Raw genomic sequence first — 27,698 nt, 5'->3', positions numbered from 1 at the left:
GAAAACTGTCCACAGTAATTTTCTAATATTCTGGGCAAGAGGAAGGGTTTTTTTCCGAGGTAGCTGCCCCAACTCACGATTTCCACCGCGTGGCTCTTGTGTCTTCCATAAACCTCAACCATGTGCGCGCGCTTGAAACCACTTAATGTTCTTGGACTTCCTCAATGGATATGTTAGCCTCGAATCACCCTAACTGGCATGTCCAAGTTATCTGGGAGGGATGGGGATCGTCCTCCGACGGGGTTCTAAAGCTTCACGCTGCCCTGAGCCTCAGCGGCACCAAAGTTTGCTCAGCTTCTTACAAGTTTCTTCCTCGTTGTCAAAACTGGAGATTTCTGCGAGGAACTCCTCCAAGTGCGGGCGGACACCGGGGGAGGAGAGAAGGGGAGGAAAAGGCGGCGCGCAAGGGCCCCCTTGGCACAGTTGCCTGGCGCCTCCGTGAGGCTCGGGCCGTTCCCCCTGCGACTCTTCACTAGTCAGGCGGCGGCATTCGGCGGACTGCCCGGCGTTTCACCCGCCCTCGGCTCCCTCCCTCTCCGGTCTTTGGTGGTGGACTTAAGCGCCCATGGCAATCGCCGCCTTCAGTCACCTGCGGAACGCAGTCGGAACGCAGCAGCTCTGGAGGCACAGCTGTCTAAGGACCCCCTGGGCACCTCTCCCTTTTGCCCGCCGTAGCAGAAGCGATCGCGGGGGCAGAGATGAACCGCGCCCTCCCTCCCTGAAGGGAAACTACTGGCAGCTGTGCGAGCGGGCAGCCCGGGAGCCCGGCCCTTTCTGGGGCGCTCTGGCACGGGAGACCCTGCAATGGGACACCCCGCACCACACCGACTGCGAGTGGGATTTCGCGCAGGGTCGGATCCGCTGGTTCTTAGGCGGTCGGTTAAATGTGGCGGGTAAGAGGCGCCTTTCCTTGACGGGGGGAAGGGACGGCGACGGTACCGAAACTGCCTCGAATCCCTCGGCCCTTTCCTTCTCCGGGCGGGTCGATGATATTTTATATTTAGCCTAACAGTTTCGAAAGAGAAAGGCACGGTAGAAGCTGTGCTCTCCGGCATTTGGAAGTCACGCCCAAATTGTCTGCAGGCGAGTCACACCCGGGTTATCTGGAATCCTGCACCCTCTAAACCGGAATATTGGCGTAGCGATAATGCGGTGGAAAATGGGGGAAACGCAGTGACAGCACCGAGGTTTCATCCGACTCTCTTCCCAAAACCGGTCGGGGGTACGAACGCATTCTAAGAAGGCCTGACTCGAAGTCGCAACGTTTTGCGGCCGAGGCTGTACTTTATGTGCAATGGCTTTCATTCAAAACACCCCACCCTCGGAGAGAGAGAGAGAGAAAGAGGAAGAATGTGCCTTGAAAAACCGATCTTGGTTACAATAGGTTGAATTAGGATAATTTAAATACTAACTTCCCATTGCTTGATGGGTGCTAGGGCCAATAGGATTCGCTGAGTGAGAGAAGATTCAAGACAAAACTTTAAAATGCTTGGGTTACTGTAAACACTGTACTTATGTTCGCAAGTACAATAGGAGAATCCTAGAGGAGGGATGGGATATAAATCAGTCGGTAAAAGGTTATGAAGTAAGTAATGCCAACATTCAAAAACCCTGTATGAAAATGAAATTCTAGCACAGAGAGTATTTTCTCTGTTGCTGAACATGCTCTAAGTCTAAAGAATGTGATCATCTGTTCTATAACCTATGGTTATAGAATGAATGCATAGCCTTTATTGTGTCACTTACCGGTTTAATTATATGGACTTACTTATGGGTATGCCCATACCAGGGCGTACTGCCTGCAACCTACAGTTTCAATTGCTGTCTTCTGAAACCTACTATTACAATGTAAGTATAGCAACTTTCAACGCCTCCTAGATTTTTCAAGATTTTAATTTCAGTCATTTTTTCTGGAGAAGGCTTATGGCACTACTTACAATAAGTATTTATTTTATTTTTATTTATTTATTAAATTTATATGCTGCCTATTTCACCGTGAAGGCGACTGTGGGTTACAAAAATTAAAAACAAAGGTACAAAATATCAACACATTAAATATTAAAATGAATGGAGATTAAATAAATAACCCAGAATACTGCTCAGGGGAGGTGGCATTTTTTTTTCTTAATCCATTAACCACCTCCAACATAGAATACCCCCATTGAGGCCCCAAGCCAATCAGTAGAGCAAAGGTTTGAGATTTTTATGGAAGACTAAGAAGGTGGGGATGTGATTTTCCAGAGGGTGGAAGTCACAGCAGAAAACCCCAGAATTCTTTGACCAAGGAGGACCTCAGTGGGCTCCTTCTGCTGAAATAAGTGCGGGGAGCCAATCCCATTTGGGTGAGAAAATTTCTCATCCTGGACTCATGCGATAAAAGGGCTTTTCAACAACTTGAATTATAAATGGAAGCAGACTGGCAAGCAGTGTTGTTCACGCAACAGTGGTGTTACATGGGCCATCCTAGGAGCCATTAGAACTGTCAGCATGGTGGCATTCTGCTCCAGCTGTAGTTTCCAAATACTCTTCCAAGGATAGCCTATATAGAGCACATTCACCTGTGTGTTTTATTCATTTACTTATCTGTTGATTTCTCTATCTGCAGAACTCAACCAAGTCACCCTGGGTTGCTTACAATTCTAAAACTATTAAACATTGAAAAAAAAATCTGGAAAATAAATTCAACCACAGCAAGATAATTAACCATGAAACAATATAGCCATGAAATAGGGCCCTTAATATATTCTGAGCTCCAGGCCTGGGCCACGTAGTCAAGTTTTAAAGCGTTGCAAAAAGCCTACAGGGTTGGTGTCATTTTAATCTCCCAGTGGATAATATTCCACAAGGCAGGGGCTACAGCACAGAAGACCTGTTTTGTAGTTTGCATTTGTCAACACTCTTTTGCTGACCACCGCTGCAGCATGCCCAATCAGTTGGATAGAACTGAATGAGTGTTGGAAAACAATGGTCTTCAGGTCCAAAGCCTTGTAGAACTTTAGAGGTGACAACCAATACCTTGAATTGCACTTGGAAAGACATAAGGAACCGGTGGAGCTCACATTATTAATAGTGGTGTTACATGTGCAGTATAGCCAGTATTATTTACTACCCATGCAGCCACATTTTGCACCAGTTGAATTTTCTGAATGCTCTTCAAGGGCAGCTCTGTGTAAAGAGTGTTGCCATAATCTAAGTTACACGGGCATGGGTGATGATGAGCAGGGCCTCCTGGCCAGGAATAGTAGAACTGGTGCACTATCCAAAGGTGTGCAAAGGGTCTCCTAACTCAGAGTTCCCCAACCTTTTCAACTTTGTGAACCGATAGAGGGGGGAGAGGGGATGGTTCTGTGCGTGTGGTGGGTAAGCATGCACATGCAGCTCCATTTGTGAGAGGTGGGAACATGCACCCACTGCTCACACAAATCGAGTGTGCATACATGCATTCACTCATCACTTCTGCGGCTCGATTCTAAAAGGCTCAAGGCCTAGTGGTGGTCACAGCTCTCATCTGTTCTTCAACAAGGAGCTGTGAGTCTAGGTTTAGGTTTAGGTTTATTAGATTTATATGCCTAGAGTCTAGAAGGACCCCCAGATTGCATACTGTGTCTGTGGGGGGTACCCTGAAGATGTCATCCCATCTAGAGCTAGAAATGGAAGAACCTTGTTCCTGGAGGGTCCAAATATCCCCCAAATTCTATATTTTTTGCCAGCTATTCTAACATATATTTATTTAGATAGTGAAATGTGATGACAGTTGTAATGGTGTCCTGTGATTAAAAAAAGAAAAGAAATTAGAAAGGTTCCTCTTGCCTGTATTTAAGTATAATGTATACACAAAGTAATCAACAATTGAATGTTTGTTAAATATATCTACATGTACAAATATATTTACTGTACAGTATTGAGAAAATAGGAAGTGAAAGAAAGCAGGTTTTTGTGAAAAGCAGAATGAGCTTTGTGAAAAGCAGAATTGCAATTTTGGCAGAAGGGAATTGTGACATCACAATGATTATTGCTTAACTTAGTAGAACAAATAACAAATGAATTTATGTATTTATGGCTTTCTTTTTATTTAATGTAGGTGTATGATATCTCTTGTGGCGAAGTCTCCTCAACATTCTTTATAAATTGAAATAGAGTGAAATGGTACAAAATATTATTGAGTAAAACAGTAGCATTAACAATTAAATGCAGTAGCAAAAGGTCTGATTGGTTGGCACCTTTAATATAAAAGTGCACTGAAATATTCAGTTTTTGAGGCCTGTTTAAAAAGTATGGAGGTATACACATATGTATGTTCATGCATACACACACCTCACAAACATATTTGTTGAAGGGTGTTCTACAAGGATACAGTTAAAAAAAACATATTTTTGGTCAGATTGTATTGGTGAACCCTAAACAGATTCATTCCAGATTCAGGCTCTGGAAGCCTTTGCCACGAATGTAGCTGTTATAAATAAAATTGCCCAGGCCCTATAAGCAATACAGTAAATTCATACTATACCATCTGAAGCTTTTGTAATGATTTTCAGGAGATCTCCAAGATAGTTTAGTCTGGCTATATCTGCCATATTAATTATTGTAGTGGGGTCTAATCCCCCCCTCCCAAGAATCTCAAGTAACTAAAGCTATCTGAACTAAGTTTTCATAAATGGCCTCAAGATTGTAATATATGTAAATATTAGATATTTGTTGATCTCATAGGAAATACATTTGTACTGGTGCTTCCAGAATAGTTTTCTTATCTACTTTGTTTGTCACACAGAATCTAGCAGTAATCAACATGGTCTTTTTATTTGTCATGGCGGCAAGATGTGGTCATACAGATTTTGTATTATGCTAATACTGTTTCACAGTGAGTTTTTGGCCATTTAATATTTTAGAGTAGACCGTGCAGAACCTTTCCCTTATATGAAGCAATAACATTATTCTCCCTTTTTCCAGTACTATGTTGGATTCATACCAATGACGCAGCTACATTTTGGTAGGTTTTCCTGCCAGACTTGATAGGATGGATAGATCAAAGGTGGGTTCCTACCGGTTCCACCCCATTCGGCCGAACCAGTAGTGGTATGGTGGCATGGGTCACTGGAACCCGCAGCGACCCAGTTCTGCCACGCCCCTAAACCAGTTCTCTGGTCGGCGCCGCTGGCACAGTCATCTTGTTTTTAAGTTCTGCATACGCATAAGAAGTTTAATTGAACTGCGCATGCACGCACAGTGCACATTCAGTGCACACATGAGCGAACCAGGAGTAAAGCTGGGAGGAACCCACCCCTGGGATAGATGTTAGGGAACAAGTACCCTTAGGTCTAGGTTAAAGTTTTATAACCACAACTAAAATAGCTAGCTAACCCTTACAAATAAAATATCTGACATCAAAGGTATTCAACAAAAGTATAGAATGCAATTTTATTAGTCTGTATATAATCTTAATAATTTTAGAGACTGTAGTTTTTAAAAAATATGTATACTCTCCAGTAAAAACAAAAACCTTTTCTATATAGAAACTCTATTAGAAAGATCAGATCCTGCCTCATGTCCTAATATTTTAAGTACTTATTATGCACAGTAAACTGATTTATACCTATAATTAGGTTCAGTTTATTTTTAAAAATCTATTACGGCTCTTACACTGCAAAACTTGTATTTATTGAGAAGTAATTTTCAAGAGCTCAATAAAACTACTCCCTAATAATGATTTGTTTTGATTTTTCTAATGTAGATTAGCAAAACAGCGTTATAAAACAAATAACAGACCAAGAGCTGGTGTATTCAGTTCTTCAAGAAAGCAGAATTAATTTTTCAATTACCTATCACATGGTTGGGTTTGGATTTTGTTACAGCAATTGGCATAAGTTAAAAAAAACTGAGAAAAAATATTGTTTATTTTTCCAGAACTACTATGTAATGTCTTCATCTGCTGCATTTTATAAGTTAATATTCAACAAGATAAGTGCCTTTAATTGCTACAAACGGATAACTTATTCATAATTAAGACACTGCATTAAAACCATTTCAGTTTGATCATTGACTAATGTTTAGTCTTGTTCCAAGAATAAGTTAGTTGTACTCCAAAAGCTATATATCCATACAGTGTATTTTATTAATGGTAGTTACTAATTTTCCAGAAATTGTCTTATGTTTTAGATTCTTGCTAACTGTAAAATTCTTGTAAATAAATTCATTAAGGCAGAAAAATCATTAATGAAGGAGTTGGTTGAAGAGCCATAACATGCCATTTATTTAGTTCTCTGTAGATATTGAAAACATTAATTTAATTGTAATGTAAAATGTGCATTAGTATACTATGGAATTGTAAACCGCTCTCTAAGCGGTTTTACAGTCAGCACATTTCCCCCAACAATCTGGGTCCTCATTTTATCCGCCTCAGAAGGATGGAAGGCTGAGTCAAGCTTGAGCCTGGTGGGATTTGCACAGCCAAATTGCAGTCAGCCGGCAATCAGCAGAAGTAGTCTGCAGTAACTCTTAACTCTAACCACTGTGCCACACAAGGCTCTTAAATGTTTAGGGCAATATATAAACCCTATTCGTGTATATTAACATGTGTGTGTGCGTGCAGTGTGTGTGGTAGCTAATTATAGAATAGTATGATCCAGAGGGCAGGACAAGAAACAATGGATGGAAACTAATCAAGGAGAGAAGCAACTTGGAATTAAGGAGAAACTCCCTAATAGTGAGGAAATTAATCAGAGGAAAATATTTGCCGTCAGAAGTTGTGGGTGCTTCATCAATGGAGGTTTTTAAGAAGAGACTGGACAGGGTGTTAGACTAGAAGACCTCCCAAGATCTCTTTCAGCTGTATTCTGATTGATTGATTGTGTGAACCCATCCTGTGTGGGATCAAGCATCTGTTCAGGGAAGTTGATCTAGGATAGTTAACTGCAATTTTATCACCTTCCTGTTACTTGCCTTAAGTTAGGCAGGAATTTAAGTGCAGCTTGTTCTACCAAATCATATGTAAGTCAGAATTGATTGTTTATCCTGGTTGAAGTAATTGTCTTCCCTGTCATGGATGCATCAGCAGGCCTTCACTTAAAAGGAGTGTTTAAAAGTACCTTAGGTTCTTTGATTTTGAAACAACAATGCTATATAACAATTCACTTGGTTCTACCCACTACCCACTACAGGATGAAATTGCTTCTCCTCTCTACCTCTCTATCTCTGTTCAAAACACTTAGCTTTCATTAGCAGATAAGCTTGGGGCTCTGAGAGCTGATAAAGATCCATATGACCACACAACCTTAAAAAAAAGGTGGGGGGGGAATACTGACTTCCTCCTTTGTCTTTTTTTAATGGCTTTTATCTCATTGTTTCCTGGAAAGATGATTTTTCCTATCATTCTGCCAAAATTCTTACCCAATAACAAATCCTTAATAATTATGTTGCCAAAAAATGTTCCTTTTACTGTATGATTTGAGCTCTAGATCTCTCTTCCTACAGGCTATTACAATCTGACATGAAGTTCCTCCTGAAAAATGCTGACTCAGATTTGAATCTTTCTAGGTCCAAGGAGCTGTCAAAGTTGCAGTAAATCTATGTTTCTTTACTTCGAAAATGTTTTAGAATCAGTCTAAAATTCACTTTATTTTAACAGTTGATCTTGATTGTAGTGCTAAAAATTTACTTTCACAAAGATATGTGTAAATAAAAGGTGGTAGGAAATTTAGTGTGTTTTGATCTAAAATCTTCACTATGAGCTTCATCTAGTGATGCATTCTTCTTTTAGTTGTATCATTGTGATATCTAAGAATGATCCCTACACATTTTCTTCATTAATGAATGGTACATTTGTTTGGCTAATGTAATTAAATGGGTTCAATACATACATACAAAACTTGGAATATCTTCACGTTGTTCAGAATATATTGGTATTCCATAAAACAAACAATTTAAGAAATTGTGTACTAGAATAATCAGTAGTAGGCAAGTACAACAGACTGAAGCAGTGCACTCCTGATCTATTTTGTCAAGATGTTTGCTTCTTTTTTCTTATGAGGACTCTTGACCCAAGCATACAGTAATAAACTGAGCCCATGTATATATAAATTATTCCTCTGCTTACTTCTGTTTTTCTTCCTTGTATTCCATTTCTATTTCATAGATAGTGGTAGAGCCATATCTAATATTTAAATGGAATACCATAATGAAATTGTATACCTGTGGGCTAGATTAAGGAAGTAGGAAAATATCTTTGAAGAAGGCAGTAACAATCCCTTCAGCATTATTGCCAAGAAAGACTACATGGAGAAGTCCAGGTACTTAATGGCTTAACAATCTTATTAATGTTAGTCAATCTTAGAACATTAATTTTAGTCAATGTTCTGTCAAAGTTGTTATTTGTAAAGCAGCATAAGTATAATTAGTGTTATAGAAAGAAATATTTGATCAGCAAAAACATATAGTAACTGTATCAGGTAAAAAAAACTATCCTATTTATTAGCTGAGTATAAATTGTATGGTTGTGAATTAAACTGAAATACAATGGAAGGCTGTTTATTTTACACTGATTATGTCTGAAATATTGAAATGAATAATGAGATAGAGTGAATGGAAAAGCTATTTACATAGGCTTGTGTAGACTCATGAGGTATAGCAAATGTTGGCAACGAAGCATTATAGAAAGATTAGGGTAAGATAGTGATTAATACTGTATCTAACATTATTGATCTTTTGATATTTTAAAATGTGTATGGGCCTACAACCTGCTATCCTGTACTATTCTTTCTAACTACATGAGTTCTGTACTTTATTGTTGTACTAGCTTCAGTTCTATGTTAACATTTAAACTTACACTCTGCCAACTACTTCTACCTTGGCTTTCTTTATTATTGGGCTGCTTAATGATTCATCTGTGCTTGACCATCATGATACTGGGACTGCTACACTGTTTCTTGGCATTGTTGAAAGAAATGTTCTTCTGGGTTCGGCTCCAAGTGGGGAAAAAGACACTGGAGACATGGAGGCTGCTTGGAAAGATGATTTTAATAGTGGACAGGAGGACCACATGGCTTGAGTCCTGAACAGAAAAGGTGATCACGTGCTTCAGTGTTGGTGGAGAAGAGAAGGGAAGGGCAGAAGAGAAGCTGAGTCCCTGGTTTTATGCCCTCTCTGGCATTTGATCTTGATCTTGTATTCTGATTGGTTGTCAGATTCCCATGAGGCCATGCAGGGGCAACTCTAGGCTGCATTTTGAGTCCAGGTTTGGTTGAGTTCTCAGATGCCATCTGGCGAGTTGGGTAAAGGGCCAATATTATCATGCCTTAATCCCATCACTGGAGCTGAAGGGGATAACTTGTAATTATGTAAAGTGGACTAGCTCAGGCTTTAATGGCTCATTGACAAAGGGGGATGGCCAGGAAGCTGCAGGCAGCTATTCTGTCTTTTAAAACATGTTTCTTCCTTTTCACATTCAGAGAAATATTCTGCCTTTTCAATATTTCCTAGGATATTTCATTTTTCTGGGAAAGGGCTGGATGATAACTTCCCACAGCATGACCATCAGTGTCATACCTTATAGTGTTGGTTCTTGCTTTGCCTGATTTTGGCTATTTTGACTTTAGCTCTGTGCTTATAATCCTTCAGCATTGTCTCCTCCCTTGTGTTTGCTTTTCTTGACCCTTTGGTGCACCTGGTCCTGTTTGGCTTGGACTCTTCATTGGGTGCTATGCTTTGACCTTTTCTCTACACCTGTTAGTAATGTGGCTGACAGTACTGGCTGCTACTATGGCCATATTCCTTGCCTTTCTATTGCTACTTCCAAGTTTGGCAGGCTGTAACTTTCTTTCCCTTTCCCATTACACTCTGTTGAACTCTATTACTTCTATTTTTAGCTAAGATAGCTCCTGGTATCACTGCCTTCAGCCTTAGGCTATGGTTGTACAACCACTGGCATCAACATTCAGCATTTCCAGACAACTGCTAAGCTTCCAGAGTCTGGACTCCAATTGCGCAGAACCAGCTGAGGCACCAGGGGAGAATCTGGCAGGACATCACTGGGTTGATTTTCAGGCTGTTACCCCTGAGGACGTGGACAAGGCCATGGGAGCTGCAAGTGCCTCCACATGTGTACTGGACCCGTGCTCCTCCTGGTTGGTTGCTAACAGCAGGGAGGTGACACGGGGCTGGATCCAGGCGGTTGTTACCGCCTCCCTTCGGGAGGGGTTCTTTCCCCCCGCTCTAAAGACGGCGGTGGTGAGACCCCTTCTGAAGAAGCCATCTTTGGATCCAGCCGTTTTAAACAATTACCGTCCAGTCTCCAACCTCCCCTTTGTGGGGAAGGTTGTTGAGAAGGTGGTAGCCTTTCAGCTCCGGCGGTCCTTGGAGGAAACTGATTACCTAGATCCCTTCCAGTCAGGATTTAGGCCGGGCTACAGCACGGAAACCGCTTTGGTCGCATTGATTGATGACCTCTGGAGAGCCAGAGATGGAGGTTATGCCTCCGTCTTAGTGCTCTTTGACCTCTCAGCGGCTTTCGATACCATCGACCATGGTATCCTTCTGCGACGACTGCGGAAGGTGGGGGTGGGAGGCACTGTACTACGGTGGTTCTCCTCTTACCTCTCGGACAGGTCGCAGTCGGTGTTGGTCGGAGGGCAAAGGTCGACCCCTAGGCCCCTGAATTATGGGGTGCCGCAGGGATCGGTCCTGTCCCCCCCTCCTGTTTAATATCTACATGAAGCCGCTGGGTGAGATCATTCGACGGCACGGGATAAAATACCATCAGTATGCGGACGATACACAGCTGTATCGGTCCGCCCCGTGCCAACTCAGTGAAGCGGTTGACGTGATGTGCCAGGGCCTTGAGGCTGTTAGGGACTGGATGGGGGTTAACAAGCTTGTACTCAACCCAGATAAGACCGAGTGGCTGGTGTGCTTCCCTCCTACTAATTAGCCAAGTGTTCCATCTCTCAGGCTGGGGGGTCAAACAGTACGCCCCTCAGACAGGGTTCACAATTTGGGAGTCCTCCTGGACCCACAGCTGACTTTTGAACACCACTTTTCGACTGTGACCAGGGGGGCATTTGCACAGGTTCGCCTGGTGCACCAGTTGCGTCCCTACCTGAACCGGGAGGCTCTCACAACAGTCACTTGTGCCCTTGTGACCTCTAGACTGGACTACTGCAACGTGCTCTACATGGGGCAGCCCTTGAAGAGCATTCGGCAACTTCAGCTTGTCCAGAATGCAGCCGCACGAGCGATCGTGGGTGCGCCTCGGTTCACCCACGTAACACCTATCCTCCGCGAGCTGCACTGGCTACCTATTGGTCTCCGGATACGCTTCAAGGCGCTAGTCGTTACTTATAAAGCCCTTCATGGTATTGGACCTGGGTACTTGAGAGACCGCCTGCTGCCAATTACCTCCACTACACCGATTAGATCCCACAGATTAGGCCTCCTCCGAATTCCATCCACCGGCCAATGTAGACTGGCGACTACCCGGAGGAGAGCCTTCTCTGTGGCTGCTCTGACCCTCTGGAATGAACTCCCCGTGGCGATTCGAACCCTCACCACTCTCCAGGCCTTCCGCAAAGCACTTAAAACCTGGCTGTTCCAACAGGTCTGGGGCTAAAGAACTGCTGCCCCCGTCTCGAATTGGTATGACTGTTGTGTTTTAATTTTGCATTGTTTTTATGTCGTTTTAAATTCTGTTTGTATCCCCTTCCCTGTTGAGTTGTGAGCCGCCCTGAGTCCCCTTCGGGGGAAAAGGGCGGCATATAAATAAAATCAACATCAACATCAACGTCTTTTAGAGTCAGACACTGCAATTCTACGGGCAGGAAGACTAACCATTTCTCCTTCTCTCCCTTCTATCTTCTGGTTTGAATTTCTTTTACAGCCTGTCACTACTAAACTTTCTAGTGGAGAACTTTTCCTGTTGAGGCTTACTAGCCACCTGGGTTGTGACTGCTACTTCTCCAGCTTTGTCTGAATCTGCTGTAATTACATTCCTCGAATTGTTTCTCCAACTCAAAAGCAACTCCTTCTGGTACCCATGAAAGGAAAGATTAGAAATCCTTTTGGATTATATACAAAAGTTAATAAAAATAATTAAGTTAGATACAGTTAAGTTTTGATTATTAGGGGGAAAATGTTATGATACAGGATATAGTCAAATAAAGGAGGGATAATGATGACAACCTATATATATGTATGAGTATAATATAAGGAAACTAGATGAAAATTGCCAACATGATTTGGAAAGGAGGATTAGAAAAGTTTGTTATTAAATATTATGGATGTTTAGCTAGAATAGGAGATAAGGATTCAGTGTTATTGAAGGATTTTAGAAATATTAAATGAAATGCCAATATGTGGTTATGTATTAAATCTTGGTATATTTTATGATGAAGGACGTTTAAATAATTATATAAAAATGGAGGTATAAGGGTAACATGTATAAATATTTGAGTTAAAATACTTGAGTTAATATGAATTATGCTTGATGACTGTGGAATAGATGCACAAAAACGTTTTGTAACCAACTGATACACTTTCTACAATATATAAAGAAGGAAGATTTTATGTGTTGTGTTTGTTTTGAAAATAAAAATAAATTCTATTTTTTTAAAAAGCAACTCCTTCCCTGTTCGCAACAAGTACGTAGTTCTTCAGCAGCCCTGCAAAGAGTACAAAAACACATTTATACACTGCCAGCTACAGGCTTATCTCTCACCCAGCATTTCTGGCTTCTTTTTCTTCTTCTTCTAACTTTAGTCCTCTGGCATTCTTTTTTCCAATTTTTGTTGTTCTATTTTCTGGCACTTTGAAATCCTGCATCACTCCTTAATTATGAAGCAACCAAGCCATCAAGGAAGTCCCCCTTTAGAGAGAATGTCTCTCTTTTTTGAGGAAAATGCCAGGAAACAGTAGTACTTTTTTCTTTTACAATCATCCTGTCACAAATACCAGTACTTTAACCTCTCAGTAGCCAATGCAGCAACTGAAGTACAGGTGTTATGCTGCTAGACCTAGTTAGCTAGATTTTGGACCAGTCAGGTTTTTCAAGCTGTCTTTGAAAGCAACTTAGCATAGATGTGTAGTTGTGTAACTACATGATGATGAACGTGTAACTTGTTATCAAAAGGGCTTCTTAGACCAAATGCACATTCAGATGCAAAACATTTCCAATTCATGTAATATACAGTAGATTAAAATAGACGTTATCTATTTTATAGTGGTGATCAAAACACACAATTATATCCTGTACTTCTTAATAGTTTTAGGGCAGGGGTTGGTTCCGGCAGCCACTAGTGCCCGTTTGCTCATGGGCGCATAGTGCACACTTAATGTGCGCTGCATGCGCATGTGCAGTATAATAAAAATAGTTTTGCGCATGCACAGAAGCCAAAAACAAGATGCTGGCGCCTACAGTGCCACCAGGAGAACTGATTTGGGAGTGTGACAGGCCTCAGTCTCTGCCGGTTCCAGCAACCCAGGCAGCCAAACCACTACTGACTCAGCTGAACCAGTCCAAACCAGTAGGAACCCACCACTGTTCTAGGGTAGTATCCACTGTTGCCACTATCTGTCTTGAGTTGCTTGTCTAGTAATAGCTGTTCTTTGCTATTTTGCCTTCTGAGGATTTTTTTTTTTTTTTTGGTAAATAGCTCAAGGTGATAAGCCCTTTTAATCAGTAACAAACTACATGCTTTGTTTTTTGTTTCTGTGCAGTTAACTGTTTGGATCGGCATGTGCAACATACACCAGACAAAATAGCTTTGATATGGGAAAAAGATGAGCCCGGTACTGAAGAAAAAATAACTTACAGGTATGACATGTTCCACCTACTTGGTTTCAAAATTATCTGTGCAGAATTTGGAAAAGTCATACTGTGTTGCTTGCTTTTGTATGAAATCTGTGATAACACTATTCTTAGAGGAGACATCACAGAAGAGAAAATATTTATTCTCCTGTGCAGTGCTTGGAGTGTCCAAGCATGAGTTAAATACAGTCTATCTTTTTCCTTAACCACGCCTCCTTTGCCTCATCGAGGTCAGTTTTAAAAACTCAGTCCGCCTGTTAGAACTAAATTTGGGGAGATCCTCAGTTCTAGATCAGATAGACTAGACTCTCCAAATAGAACACAGTGATTTAGAATTTTTTATTTTTGTATAGATTGTTGCACAGCATAGATTAGGCTTTATAGGAAGATTCAGTTGATTCCGAACCTGCTGAGGTGGCTGTCAGGGCTCTGTGGAGCTGCTGATTGCACGCAGCACGTGGAGTAGTGGAGGTGCTTGTCCGGTGGCTGCCGGCAAGTACGGGGGCGGCAGGAGGCTTCCTGTCAGTTTCCCAGCCGCTTTGTTTCCCCTTATAACCTTCAGAGCTCCGGCGGTATTGGCGGTTTCTCCTCAGCCCGACAAGCACGGCGGCCATTTTGAAAGTGTTTTGCATGCTTTCTGAAGCTGCAAAGGGAGGCATTCAGCCCAGAGAGTGGTGGTGTGTGGCGGCGGCCATTTTAAGTGCCCTTTCTTGCCGGATCGTCATCGGAAACCTCAAAAACCACCACGTCTTTGTGCTAAAGCCCCTCAGCCGCAGATCACCACCAGGGAGTCTCTGACCTTGTCCTGGGTGCCGGCAAGATCTACCTCCCTGCAGCACAGTTAGGGACCACTGAGTGCGGCCTTAGGAATTGTGGCTACTTAGGTCACTCCCCTATAACTGTTGATCTGCAGGTGCAATGGAGCCTGCCAGCCCGCGCCTGATGCCACGCTATTGCTACAGCCCTTTATCTCCATTGGAGGTGCAGGAGGAGATGGCAGGGCACTCTTTGAAACGCAGTAGGCCAGATCCTCCATCACAAGGGGGGAAGGGAAGGAAAGGCACTATAGGGAAGAAATCCCAGGGATCCTCAGGCAGTAAAATCATCCCCAGGGAGGACCCCAGGAGGCACAAGCCTGTTGCAAAAACTGTGGGGAAAGCAAGAGAGCAGCCCAGATCACCTGAGCAGAGGGCTCCCTTGCCTGACCCTCTATTGATCAGATGGGAGAGGCAGAACCGGGATCTTCTCCGGGAGATAGCTCCCCATCGGTGGTTGAGGAGGTGTTACTGGACTCTTCACCCGAGGCCTCCTGAGGATACCCTGAATCCCCTAGTTCTTCCATTAGGGAGGAACCAGAGCCCTTTCAATGTTTCCCCCCTCAGGAGGAGGACACACGTTCGAGCAGGGCTAAAGGCGTCTGCTCCTTCTAGGGCTCAGCCTAAAGAAGACAAGGGCCTTGCCTTGTCTGCAGAGATGAGGGAAGTTATTGCCATAGCCATCTCTCAGGGTATAGCTGAGGGGATCCACCAGAAGGATGCTCGAGCCTCTGGTTCTTCCAAGCCACGGCCACACACAGTTCAGGACAAGGACCGTGCCCCGGCTTCTCCTGGCACCGTGGTTGTCACGGAGGGATCTGTCTCAGAGGAGGAGGAGGAATTTGAGTTATTGGAGGATGAGGATCTTCCTCCTGATAAACCCGCCTTCACCAGCCTATTTAAACCGTCCCTATTCAAGGCCATCCTCCACAAGGCTAAGGCCTCCACTGAGTTAGAAGCCAAGCCCAAGGATAAGGCCGTTCCCGCTACCTCTCAGGACCCCAAGGAGGGTCTATTTAAGGAAAATGCCCCAACTCAGGAACTGATTCAGGTTCCTGATCTTTTTATGGACGTTGTCCAACGCCAGTGGGCATAGCCTGGTACCCTGGGACTGGGGGAGTGGGGGAGATAACCCGAGTGGAGGAGATAAACACTTATATTCTGTAGAGACCAGAATGGACGACATCTTGAAATTGCCGGAATTAGATGCTCCAGTAGTTTCATTAACTTCTAATTCAGCTCTGCTGGCGGACCTTCTAGAGAGTCTTAAGGTGGAGGATAAGAGGTCGGAGAAAGCCTGTCATAAAATACATCAGGCGGCCACCTGGGCAATCAGGGTATCCACCTCGGCATCCTTCTTTACCAGGGCCTCACTCCTCTGACTGTATCAACTTAGATCTAAACCTCCTTTGGAAGGGTCTCGATGGCGCCATGACATTAGCAAGATTATCACCGCTGTAGAGTATGCAGCCGACGCTTCGCTGAACGCCGATATGTTCGCTAGTTGAGCGTTGGCGTCCAATGTGACCTCCCGCTGCCTGCTATGACTTCGCCACTAGCAGGCGGATATGAAGGCCAAGTAGAAGTTGGCTTCCATCCCCTTTAAGGGTGACCAACTTTTTGGAGAGGCCCTAGATTATTTTGTGATAGAGATGAAGGACAAACACAAGATCCTTCCATCTACCCATAAGAAGAATGACCGGAAGGGCTCGGGATCATTTGGGAAACAGAGCTTTTGAACACAAGAGCCCGCACAGGCCTTTTCTGCTACTTCCTTCTCCTACCAGACATCCTATTCCCAGGCTGAGGACAGGAACCAGGATAGAAACTCATTTGAGTCTCGGGGTAGGCAACAGCAGACTTGCTTTTGGAAGTCCTTTCGTGGCAGTTCCAACTCCCACCAATTCCGACGTAACAGGTGACCACCAACAGGTTCCTTCCATAGGCCGCCGTCTGCAACTGTATGCCCACAAATGGGAGGAGATCACCTCGGACTCTTGGGTCCTCAATACGATCAGGAGGGGCCTAGTTCTAGAATTTCTATCCTTTCCTCAGCGGAAGTTCATCCGCTGCCCAACCCCCCAAAATCCCATGAAGAGATCCTTCATGCAGGTGGAGATTCGTCACCTTCTGCAAATAAGGGCCATAGAACCCATACCGAGGGAACAGGAAAAGCAGGGGTTCTACTCCATTCTTTTCCTGGTCCCCAAAAGCTCAGCGGGGTGGAGGGCCATCCTGGACTTGAAGCGCCTGAATCGACATATAGCCTACAAGTGCTTCAAAATGCAGTCCCTCAGTCCATCCTGGACAGTATAAGGCAAGGAGACCAGCTCACCTCCATAGAGGTAAAAGAAGCTTACCTGCATGTTCCCATTCATGCGTCGCATAGGAGGTTCCTGCAATTCCATTACGACAGGAGGCATTACCAGTACAGGGCTCTCCCATTCGGGCTCTCGTTCGCGCCCAGGACCTTCACAAAGCTTCTGGCAGCTGTGGCGGCTCACCTCCAGGCCCGTCCGATTCGACTGGAATGCTACCTGGATGACATCATTATTCAGTCCTTGAGCCACAACCAGGCCCTGCGAGACGTTTGGTTTTCAACACAGATTGTGGGCTGCCATGTACTGTTACTAACAAACAACATAGCAACAAAGACCTGCATAAACCGGCAGGGTGGCACCCACTCCAGGAGACTCATGACAGAGGCGGAGTCTCTGGGAAGGTGAACGGAACGCCACCTAGCATCCATCAGAGCAGACCACATATCTGGGACAAGCAACGTGGAAGCAGACTGGCTGAGCCAGCAGATGATCAACAACTCCGAGTGGCGTCTGCATCCAGAACTGTTTCAACAGATAGTTCAGAGGTTCGGCCAACAGCAAGTAGACCTATTCACTATTCACGCCAAAACACACCTACCAAGGTTTTTTTCCCATTACCATTCTCCCCAGGCGGAGGGGACAGATGCACTGAGGTGCAAGTGACCCTCAGGACTTCTCTACACATTTCCTCCCTTCCCACTGATTCCGCAGGTAGTAGCTAAACTAGCGGAGGAAGCATTGGCTCAGGAGGTCCTGGTACGCAGACCTTGTCAGTCTCTCCATCCAGAGACCATGGAGGATTCCTCAGGAGCAAATCTCCATCAGTCAGGGGGGCATCAGTCATCCGGACCCCCAGTAGCTCCAATTAGCCATCTAGCACTTGAGGGGGAGCTCCTGAGTAAACAACATTTCTCTGACAAGGTCATCAAAACTATACAAGCATCCAGAAGACCATCCTCTACACGAATATATGAAGCAACATGGGTCGCCTTCTCAGCCTGGTGCAAAACACATGGTATAAGAGACATTTTAGCTTCAATACCACAATTGCTAGACTTCCTTCAGGAAGGATTGGACAAGGTCTGGCGACCAACACTCTCCGTCGCCAAGTTGCTGCCTTGTCCACCATCCTTGCTAGGGGCTCTTTCCGGTCCTTGAGTCAACACCCTCAGGTCAAGAGTTTCCTGAAGGGCGTGGCCAACATCCGCCCTCAGGCTATACACCGATATCCTTCCTGGAATTTGCCGTTTGTTCTGCGGGCCCTGACGAGCACACCTTTCAAGCCGATTCGAACTGTGAGTCTTCGCCATTTAACTCTTAAGACTGCCTTTCTAGTGGCGATTACGTCTGCTTGGAGGGTCTCAGAGCTTGCAGCTCTCTCAGTGCTGTGTATAATTCATACTGATTGGGTCATCTTGAGACTCAACCCCACCTTTATCCCCAAGGTGAACTCTCATTTCCACAGAGCCCAGGAAGTGATCCTCCCAACTTTTGCTCTAGACCTACGTATCCCAGGGAGCATTCCTGGCATAAGTTAGACGTTAGGCGAGCTGTTCACATTTATGTTAGGAGGACTAAGGAATTTAGACGCTCCGAGTCATTTTTTGTGTCATTTCAGCCTGGGTCGCTGGGCCCCAAGGCCTCATTTTCTACCATTGGACATTAGCTACGGGCCTGCATCAAGATGGCCTATGAACGTCAGGGCAGGGCCGTGCCAGGTAGGATGACAGCACACTCCACAAGGAGTGCTACCACTACAGCAGTATGGGCAACCGAAGCGTCCATCATTGACATTTGTAGAGCAGCTATGTGGGCGTCCCCTACTGCATTCATTAAAAATTACCGAATTGACACCTTTGCCTCAGCCAAAGCCTCCTTTGGAAGACGTGTTTTGCAGAAAGTTGCCTCGGCTCCGGACACTTAGTCTTCCCTCCCTGGGACACAATAGCATGGGTATGTCCCATGCTTGGACTCTCCAAGCAGTGCACTGGATAATGACCATTGGCTTACCTGAATCCTTATCACGGTTAGAATTCTGTAGGGTTTCCTGCAGCGGATAAGATCTTCGTTTTTAAAACTGACCTCAATGAGGCAAAGGAGGCGTGGTTAAGGAAAAAATCTACTCAGTCCTAGGGCAGATAGCTATATTTAACCCATGCTTGGACTTTCCTGCAGCGCCCAGAGAACTACCAGGTAAGCTAACGGTCATTTCATCAGAATAGTTTTGGATGATTAAAAATGAAAGAACCCACTGGATGTATTAAAGGCCTTTCTGGATTCATAGTGGCAAATTAAAATTTCTGGAAAGCCCACAAGTAGGATGTCCCTATGATAACATCCCTCACCAACTAGAATTGAGAACCAGACATAAATTGGTTTGAAAATTGACCTCACATCGATTAGTATGGGTAGACCTCAGGTTATGATAGCAATTGGGACCAGAATTACCATTATGGTCTTACAATTGGGTTGTAAAGTGTAATATAATGTGACTTCATCGCATTAATCCCAGTTCTTGTTGTAATATTTTAGTGAATAGATTTGGTAGTCGGTTTCAGTTTGCTTATCTTGCAGTATTTTACTAACCCCTTTTTAGAGTGTCACAGTTGTCATGACAGAACACTCTGAGTATTGCAAAATGTTTTTAACAAGGTAGTGATTCTGATTGTAATTAAATTGTTTTTATTATATGGTGTTCAAGGTGAGAATTATATTTATAACACATAGTTATTTGAGCCTTAACAATAAACAGTTTAGTCTGGTATGTATAAGAACATCATTCCACCATGTTCAATTTATATGGCCACCCATCTCACCTAAGCAACTTTGGGTGGCAAAATGTGAAGATAATAATCCAAAGTGAGAAAGAAAAATAAGAATATGCAGCAAAAATAAATCAACAATATGGTTTGTATTTCTTTTTCATCTATTGCTAATCTTTTGCTCTTTCACAAGCATCTGATGAAATGGTAAGTTTATATTTGACTTCCACTACTTCAGGTTAACAGGCACAAACAGTATGTTTGTGTGTATCTACATACACACTATACATATATAGACATATATACTGGATATGTTTGTATTGCATACTGATGCATCATTAATTTAACTGTAGTTTACTAAAATATCATAATTGTATGACTTTACACATAGGTCTAATCCATAAGGTTGCTATTTTGGCTGTATTCACATAATGTCAAGTTAATGTCAAGTCTTTCTTGAATTGAATCCTTAGCTATTCACATAATTTTCTTTACAATAGTGCATAAGTGGTTTGCCATTGCTTTCTTCTGAGATTTTTATTTTATTTTTCAAACCTGGGATGTACCTGGTATTTTATTCAAGTAATAAACCTTTTTCCTAGTTAGCTGAAACTATAATAAGTTAACCAAATTATAGTTTATTTAGTGTCAGGAAGCCAAATGTTATGAATTTATTGGAAGCTAAAGCACAGAACCTACAAAACTTCATTTATTGCTGTTTATTTGTATGTTGCGATCTGTGTTTCTTTTTTAATGACGTTTTTGGTTGAGAATAGCATTCTTCTGGTTAGCACATTCCACTAAGCTATTATTTGCTTAACTAGGCTTATAAAATAAACTACAGTGAAATGGGTTCATTCAACATGCTAAGTCATGAGTTGCAACATATATAAACCAAAATGACTAAATTCACAAGATATAGTAAACCAGTATTTTTTTTTGTTTATTTTTTTTTAATTATTATTTTTTATAAATGTGTTTTTGTTTTTTTTTCCATTTTCATTTCGTACAGTCACATATATACTGTGCATAACCGGGGCCATATAACATTAAACAATAAACACAGCCATTCCTCTTGTCTACAATACCCCCAAAAATAGAAACCCAATGTATCTCTTCGACCCTCCATACACCCTTTCTTTTGCCCCCCCTCCAACTTTCCATCTTCCCTCCAACATTCCCCTCTATCCTACTTCCCCTCCCCCTCTACCACTCCTCTCTCCCAGTACACTCCCTCCCTTCCTTCTCACCCTCCCTCCCATCCTCTCTCCCACCCTCTCTCCCCTTTTTTCTTCTATCCCTCTACTCCTCCCTTCGGTGTATTTCTACTATCTGTTAATATATTCAGCTTGTCCTATTTTTACAGTGAAATTAAAGAGCAACAGTATACAAGTGCAGTCGCGTTACTTTAAAATCTAACACATACTATATATCCCCCTCCCCCCTCCCCCCTAACACCCCACCTCCCTCCCCCCCCCCGACTTCCCAGAGCCCGTACACGGTATAGGTTTTTAACAAATACAGTCTAAAATATATTAAGACAAAGGAAATAAAAAAAAGAAGTTAATAACATCTCTGCATTAAACTCAGCTTCTTCCTGTTGCACTAACTTTAAGCAGTTTAGATTATTCCTAATCTTAAGCATAGGCTATCTGTAATTTCTTAGTCCCGTATTTGTTTTGTATATAGTCAATCCATTTTTTCCAGTCTCGTTTATATCTCTCATTTGAATGGTCTTTAAGATATGCCGATATTTTAGCCATCTCGGCTAGGTTTGTAACTTTCAATGTCCATTCTTGAGTTGTAGGCAAGTCTTCCTTCTTCCAGTATTGCACCAGTTTAGCATGTTTAGTGAATTCATCTATTGTACACAGAGCTCTGTCCTCATTTTGATGTTTCATTTGATTGCTATCAGATTAATCTGAATTCATTGAGCAAACTAAAAACTATTTTAGCCTGTTCAATCTGGTTTACTTTGGATGTGTTGGAGTACAATTTCCAACTCTTATGCTGGCTGGTAATTCTGAGAATTATGAATCAAATTCTGCTGGAGACACAAGGGAAAAAGTGATTTACGTTGTTTAGCTGGTATACACTGTTCACTAATAGCATGAAGATTGTGTTTTGTTTTATTATAGCACTGTACCTTACTTGGTTATATTTGCAGTAACAAATTGGAGGTACAATTGTTTTTTCTTTGTGTATAAAAGTATCTTCCATATAAGGATAATATAATTTGTGAAGGCACCCTTGATCTTGTCCATTAATCCATGCAAGAATTAACATGGTTGCTGCTGGAAGGCACAATTTGGATGCTGAAGGTTAATACAGTGTGTGTGTGTGTGTGTGTGTGTGTGTGTGTGTGTGTATATAAGCACTACCTAAAAGCACTACAATTGAAGTATATTTTTTGAAGTAGCCTCCAGAAAAGGAAAGAAACTGGTATGATCAACAAAGGTTCACAAATAATCAAATACTATTGATCAAACCAGCATTTGTTCTTTTATTTCTGTGATCAAACAACTGCTGAAAAGTTATTTCCTTAAAAATAAGAATCAGCTTTCTTTATCTTAAATAAAGTTCTCAGTTTATTGCCTGAGTTTTGACAACAGGATAGAATAAAATATTGTTGTTTGGTTTAGGGTTTAGTGTATGTGAACCTATGCAATTTAATTCATCTAGTTAACCATTAGGTAGCATTTAGGCCCATATACATTATGTGCAATTTTAATCAAAAAGGATTAATATTCTAACAACATTCCTCTGTTACATTGAGCATAATTACATTGCATTTAAATATAATACATTATTTAAAAAGAATATTTGATTTGCAGAGTAAAATGTACTCTTGTGAAGTATAACATTCATATTATAAAATTGGCAAGCGAAGGCATTTATGCTGTTAACACTCTTCTGTTTAGGAACTATTAGTACAAGAGGACTGCTAACATTTTTAGAATATCAGTACTCCTCTTGGAAGGATAAATGGAAAAAGTTATGCAAGGTAGACATGAGAGATAAAATAATATTTTTTTAAAATTAGGCCTCTGGCTACTCTTGAATTGGCTTCTCTATTCAGATTTCTAGATAATGGCAAACAAGTGAGTTGCATTCCATCTTTAGCCTACTTGCATGTGCCTTGAACTGAAAGCCACTGGTATTTTTACAATGAAGGAATGCAAAATGTTAGCTTTGGATGTAACTTTAACTTGTGTGCACATAATGGACACTACTACAAAAAACTTTTCTTAACTATGCACAATTGGATTAGGAAGGGGCAGTTTGCCTTCTTCATCAGTATAGAAGCCCAGGTGTCAAACTTGATCGTGTCATGTGACGTATTATGCTTTTTTTTTTGCCTTTGTGGAGTGGGGCTGGGCGTGGCCTGTGCATGACATATCCGGCCTGCAGACCACCAGTTTGGCAGGCCTGCTAGATGATTTGTCAGGAGGTGAATCCTATGTTCTACAATAGAAATTATTTAAAAAAAACGTTTTATATAGTTTGTCAGTCTGGTTGTCTGTACTTATTGGTAATTCTTTTTAAGAGTTTCAGTCTCAACCTTTCTTAGGATTAAAAATTGGATTACATTTTTACCTTAGAGCATATAAGATGTGACCTCAATATGGAGGAAATTGCTATCTGTTCTTTACCATGTTTAAGATCACTTTATGGCCCAGCTGTAAATCATGAACAAAATAATGCATACCAATTGAGATGGTATATCCAGGGCTTCTTGGAGAACCTAAGAGTTGATATCTAAGATGAGATTTTCCTTGTGAGGCCTCTTCCCAGTATCTGATCCAGAGTAGCTCCCTAGTTTTCAGAGGAAATAGAAAAAAATGGAGTGAAAAGACACGTAACCAATCATGGTATAAAAGTGAATATGGGCTCTTGTCTGTCCAGAGGCAATATGAGTGAGTAGTGAAATGTGTATTTCTCCAATTTCCTTATATCTTCACAAGTACTTATCATTATTTCTGAAGCCTACATTAAATATTGTCTTATCTAGAAAGCTGCTGATCATTCAGTAGTAAGAGAGGGGGTGGAGAGAAAGACTCTTGTGCAATAATGCTGAGAAATTTACCCAAGGCCAAGTAGACAAATGGTATACAGGAAAAAAAAGCATACACCGGAATCTTTGAAGATAAGATTTGCTTGAATAGTTTCACTTTCCACAGGAACATGCAGAAAAATAGTTAAGATTCAGTCTGAAGTTCAGAGCCAAGAAAGGTTCATCCGTCAATTTATAAGCCAGTTTCAGGTTCCTTATATGAGTAGAGGGCAATGACATGCAAGGCACAGGAATCAGACAGTTGTTTCTAACGAGGAAATATGGTACCAATAGAAGAGTGTATATTAACTCAGGGTTGAACTATGGAGTCCTGGGTGCCCTCTGAGATTGGTTGTTTGCTTGCAGACATTTCATTACTGATTATGTTACCTAGTTGGATAATGAAACATATGCATGTGAAGTTCAGAAGGTATGAAGGACTCCAAAAGAGATGGGGATCAGAGCTGCCTCTTAAATAAGACTGCAGCCAACTGTTTTTAGTTAAGACAGGCATGTCTTGCTTGGCAAGGAGCCTCATGGATCACTTTGACTCTGCTTTCCACTCTGATCACCATGTCTGAGGACTAGGAGGCCTTATTTCATCTTTTAATTCCTCCAGATGTTCTGATGCTGCCTGTATTTGATCAGCCTCCGGTAATTCCTGCCGTGGTATCAGCTAAGGCTGATCAAACACAGCCTCTCTTGAGGCTGGCATTCCAATTTAATGGCAGAATGTCTTCAAATTCTGAGTCATCAGAGCTCTGGGTCATGACACCACATTTGTGAAGATGGCAGGGACCAGAACATAGACATTCTCTAGTTGCTCTGATGCAGCAATATAAGAGGACTTTGATCTTTTGCTTGGGATTTCAGAAGGTACTAGGTACTTATTTTAAAGGGGATGCTTGACAATCCAGAGGATCTGAATAATTATTTTTAAATGAGTTTTTTATGGTGAGTTTTAAGTTTGTTGGCAACTTATCTAATAAACAACTTAGCCCAAGTAGCAAGAAACCAGGGAAGAAGCTTTTCAAATCATTCAAAGATATTCCATCTTATCAGACTCACTCACCGTAAATGAAAATGAGAAATTCCTCTTACAATTTCCAAGATTCAATATTTACCCCAGACTTACATTAAAGGTACTCTCTTGACATCTGTGTAGTTTTTGCTTACTTGATTTTGTCCAGCAGCTAGAGACTTACTAGGACTGTCAATTTTGTTTATTCTGATGATAAATTTTAATATTGATCCTTTTAGATTGTACACAGTCCCGAGTTCTGTGGGAGGACACAACAATATTGAAAGTGTGTTCAATAAATAAACAATAAAACAATAAACATGAAACTTTATGCTTATTAAGGATAACTCCCCCCCTTGGTATTGGAAACAGCAATATGAACATATTGTCATGAATTGCAATGGAGTTTGTAATGAGAATATTTTTCAATAAAGATGAAGAATTTATATGCAACTACAAATTTTGTATACAAACTAGTTTATCTTGCTTTCATATTATTTAGCTCGCTCTTGCAAGATCAGTGGAACTATCAAGCAATATAAAGCATATTATCAAATGGAAGCAAGATAGTTTAGTCTATTTCATATCTTAGTCTAGGAGAGATGACTGAGACCTACATTCCACTTATGGAAATCCTCATGGAAACAGGAATTATTGGTATTTCCTGATTAATATAAATCTGCTCAAAGAAGTAGTATTTAAAAGGAAAAATATATAATGTCTCCTGCACTTGCCAGGCCTTCCCTGGAATCCTTTCTAGGCTGTTTTTCTTTCCCCTGCAGCTGAGTCTCTTCTGATCTCAAAGCACAGTGGGACGACCAGGCATGGCCACAGCACAATTGCAGCTGAAAATCCATGGATGTTACAAGAGTTAAACACCTTCTCTCTATCTCTTCCCCCGGAAATGCCTTCTGATATCCACATTAGTATTGTGAGACAAGCACAGGTCAGAATTCTGAAATATAATTCTGACCTCATACAAATTATTTATAAAAATGACAGTTTAAGCCTGTGGACTTTAAACATACTTCTGAATAATGTTGATAGAAATAAAAATGGAGTGAGAGTTCACTAACCCAGCTCTGGACTGATGGAGTTCCAGGTAATGATGTAGTTTTGTCATAAAGGTATTATGTAGTACTTGGCCAATAATGTGCTTTTTTTTCATTGCTTTGGTAACTCATTTGAACTGTAAAAGTAACGGTTAAAAACCACAGAGAGAACAAGAAAAGGAAGAGAAAGTAATTTTCTTAAAATGATATTTCTGATTTAGCATTAAGCAATTATTACTGTCACAAAATGAATGTAGGTAGAAAATAACAGATCTTGAGACTTGGCAAGGAGACATTCTTCCTCCAAAGTATTCTTTAAAGTAGTTTTAATGCTAGGAATGCTGAAGAATACCAGATATTTCTCATGATATCAGTAATTTAAGAAATTCAACTATTTTTTAACTCAGCAAATTTAGTTACCCAAATTATTATTATATCTCAAAGTTATTTTTGTAATATCTCTGCATTTTAAATTGCTTCTAAGATTGTTGCTATTGTAACAGTACCTGTTTAATTTATGATTATCTTGATAAAGAGCAGAAATTAAGTCTACAAAAGCTAAACTTCAGTGGATTAGATTTAAATTTAAGTTTGTTTGGTAAGTATCAGGATTTTTTTGTAGCTTGAAATATATTCATAAAGTTAAACAAAATGATAAGGCATTTGTTTCTACATTGCAGGGAACTTTTGGACATGACTTGTCGCCTTGCTAATACCTTAAAAAGAAATGGTATAAAAAAGGGAGACCGAGTTGCGATCTATATGTCTGTATCTCCAATGGCAGTGACTGCCATGTTAGCTTGTGCCAGAATTGGTGCTGTTCATACAGTTGTTTTTGCTGGATTCAGTGCAGAATCTTTAGCAGGAAGAATAAATGATGGTGAGTAATTTTTAGAGGGGGAAATCCTTTTCAGACAATCTCATGGATTGTTTGGTTATTGCAGGGGAAATGCAATTTTTTCATTAGAAAATCAACATATCTATAATATAGGATTTGTTGAACTCTGAGAATTTGTTGTAAGCAAGGAATCTTCATAAGCTGTTACATGCTGTTCTACTTTCATAACTATATTTAGCAGAAAAACAATCCTGAACATTTCATTACTATATAGGCTCTATTGCCTTACAATATATTATGTGCTGTTTATTTTTATTTATTAGATTATGATGCAAAACAGAGGAATAGATTAAAATTTTCTGTCTCTATAATTGTTTTTTCTTCCTAGCTAAATGTAAAGCAGTGATCACCTGTAACCAGGGAATCAGAGGAGGACGGATCCTAGAACTGAAAAACACCGTGGATGAAGCTGTAAAGAATTGTCCAAGTGTCAAGTGTGTTTTTGTAGCTCAGAGAACTGACAACAAAACCCCTACATGCAGTCATGATATTCTCCTTGAAGAAGTATGTTCATTGTGCTCATAATACTGATTCTTGGAGACTGCCTGAAAAGGTCCCTGTAGTTTCCTTGTAGTTTTCCTGTAGTAGCCCGGAGAACTGACAACAAAATCCATACATGCAGTCATGATATTCTTCTTGAAGAAGTATGTTCATTGTATTCATAATCTCTGGTTATTGGAGACTGCCTGAAAAAGTCCCTGTAGTTTTCTTGGCAAAACCATTTTTCAGAAATAGTTTGCCATTGCCTTCTTTCTAGTGCTGAGAAAAAACAAGTGACCCAAGATCACCCAGCTGGCTTTGTGCCTAAGGCAGGACTAGAATTTAGTCTCATGGTTTCTAGCCTACCTTAATCTCTGTACTAAAGTGATTCTTTAGTCTAGTCCAATAAAGTATCATTTCAGTAAAACTTGTCCGGACTGATTCCTGAATTTCCTACCTCAAAGGGTTGACATCAATCTTGCAAGCCTGCCTGTGTTTTCCATTCC

The 27,698-nt window shown here is 41.4% G+C and overlaps 1 protein-coding gene across 3 annotated transcripts in view; it reads left to right on the top strand.

The window, feature by feature from the left end:
* Nucleotides 1–362: 362 nt before the first annotated feature.
* The window catches only part of ACSS1 (acyl-CoA synthetase short chain family member 1), a 44,618-nt gene continuing 17,282 nt past the window's right edge, over nt 363–27,698 (top strand). Inside the window, exons 1-5 of one of the 3 annotated variants that reach the window (XM_087717582.1) lie at nt 7,492–8,282; nt 13,699–13,795; nt 25,545–25,708; nt 26,495–26,694; nt 27,041–27,216. In XM_087717582.1, coding sequence (XP_087573708.1) covers nt 26,508–26,694; nt 27,041–27,216 — 363 coding nt within the window. In that variant the 5' untranslated portion in view covers nt 7,492–8,282; nt 13,699–13,795; nt 25,545–25,708; nt 26,495–26,507. Of the gene's footprint in view, nt 894–7,491; nt 8,283–13,698; nt 13,796–25,544; nt 25,709–26,494; nt 26,695–27,040; nt 27,217–27,698 lie in introns of those variants that run through there. The other 2 variants (XM_087717581.1, XM_087717580.1) reach the window with 2 other exon arrangements.

The sequence above is a fragment of the Thamnophis sirtalis genome, unplaced genomic scaffold (genome assembly GCF_051295495.1).
Source record: "Thamnophis sirtalis isolate CommonGarterSnake01/CBP01778 unplaced genomic scaffold, rThaSir2_p1.2 scaffold_6, whole genome shotgun sequence".
NCBI lineage: Eukaryota > Metazoa > Chordata > Lepidosauria > Squamata > Natricidae > Thamnophis > Thamnophis sirtalis.
Note: the sequence above shows the minus strand (reverse complement) of the source record. Positions and strands in the feature narration are given on the sequence as shown.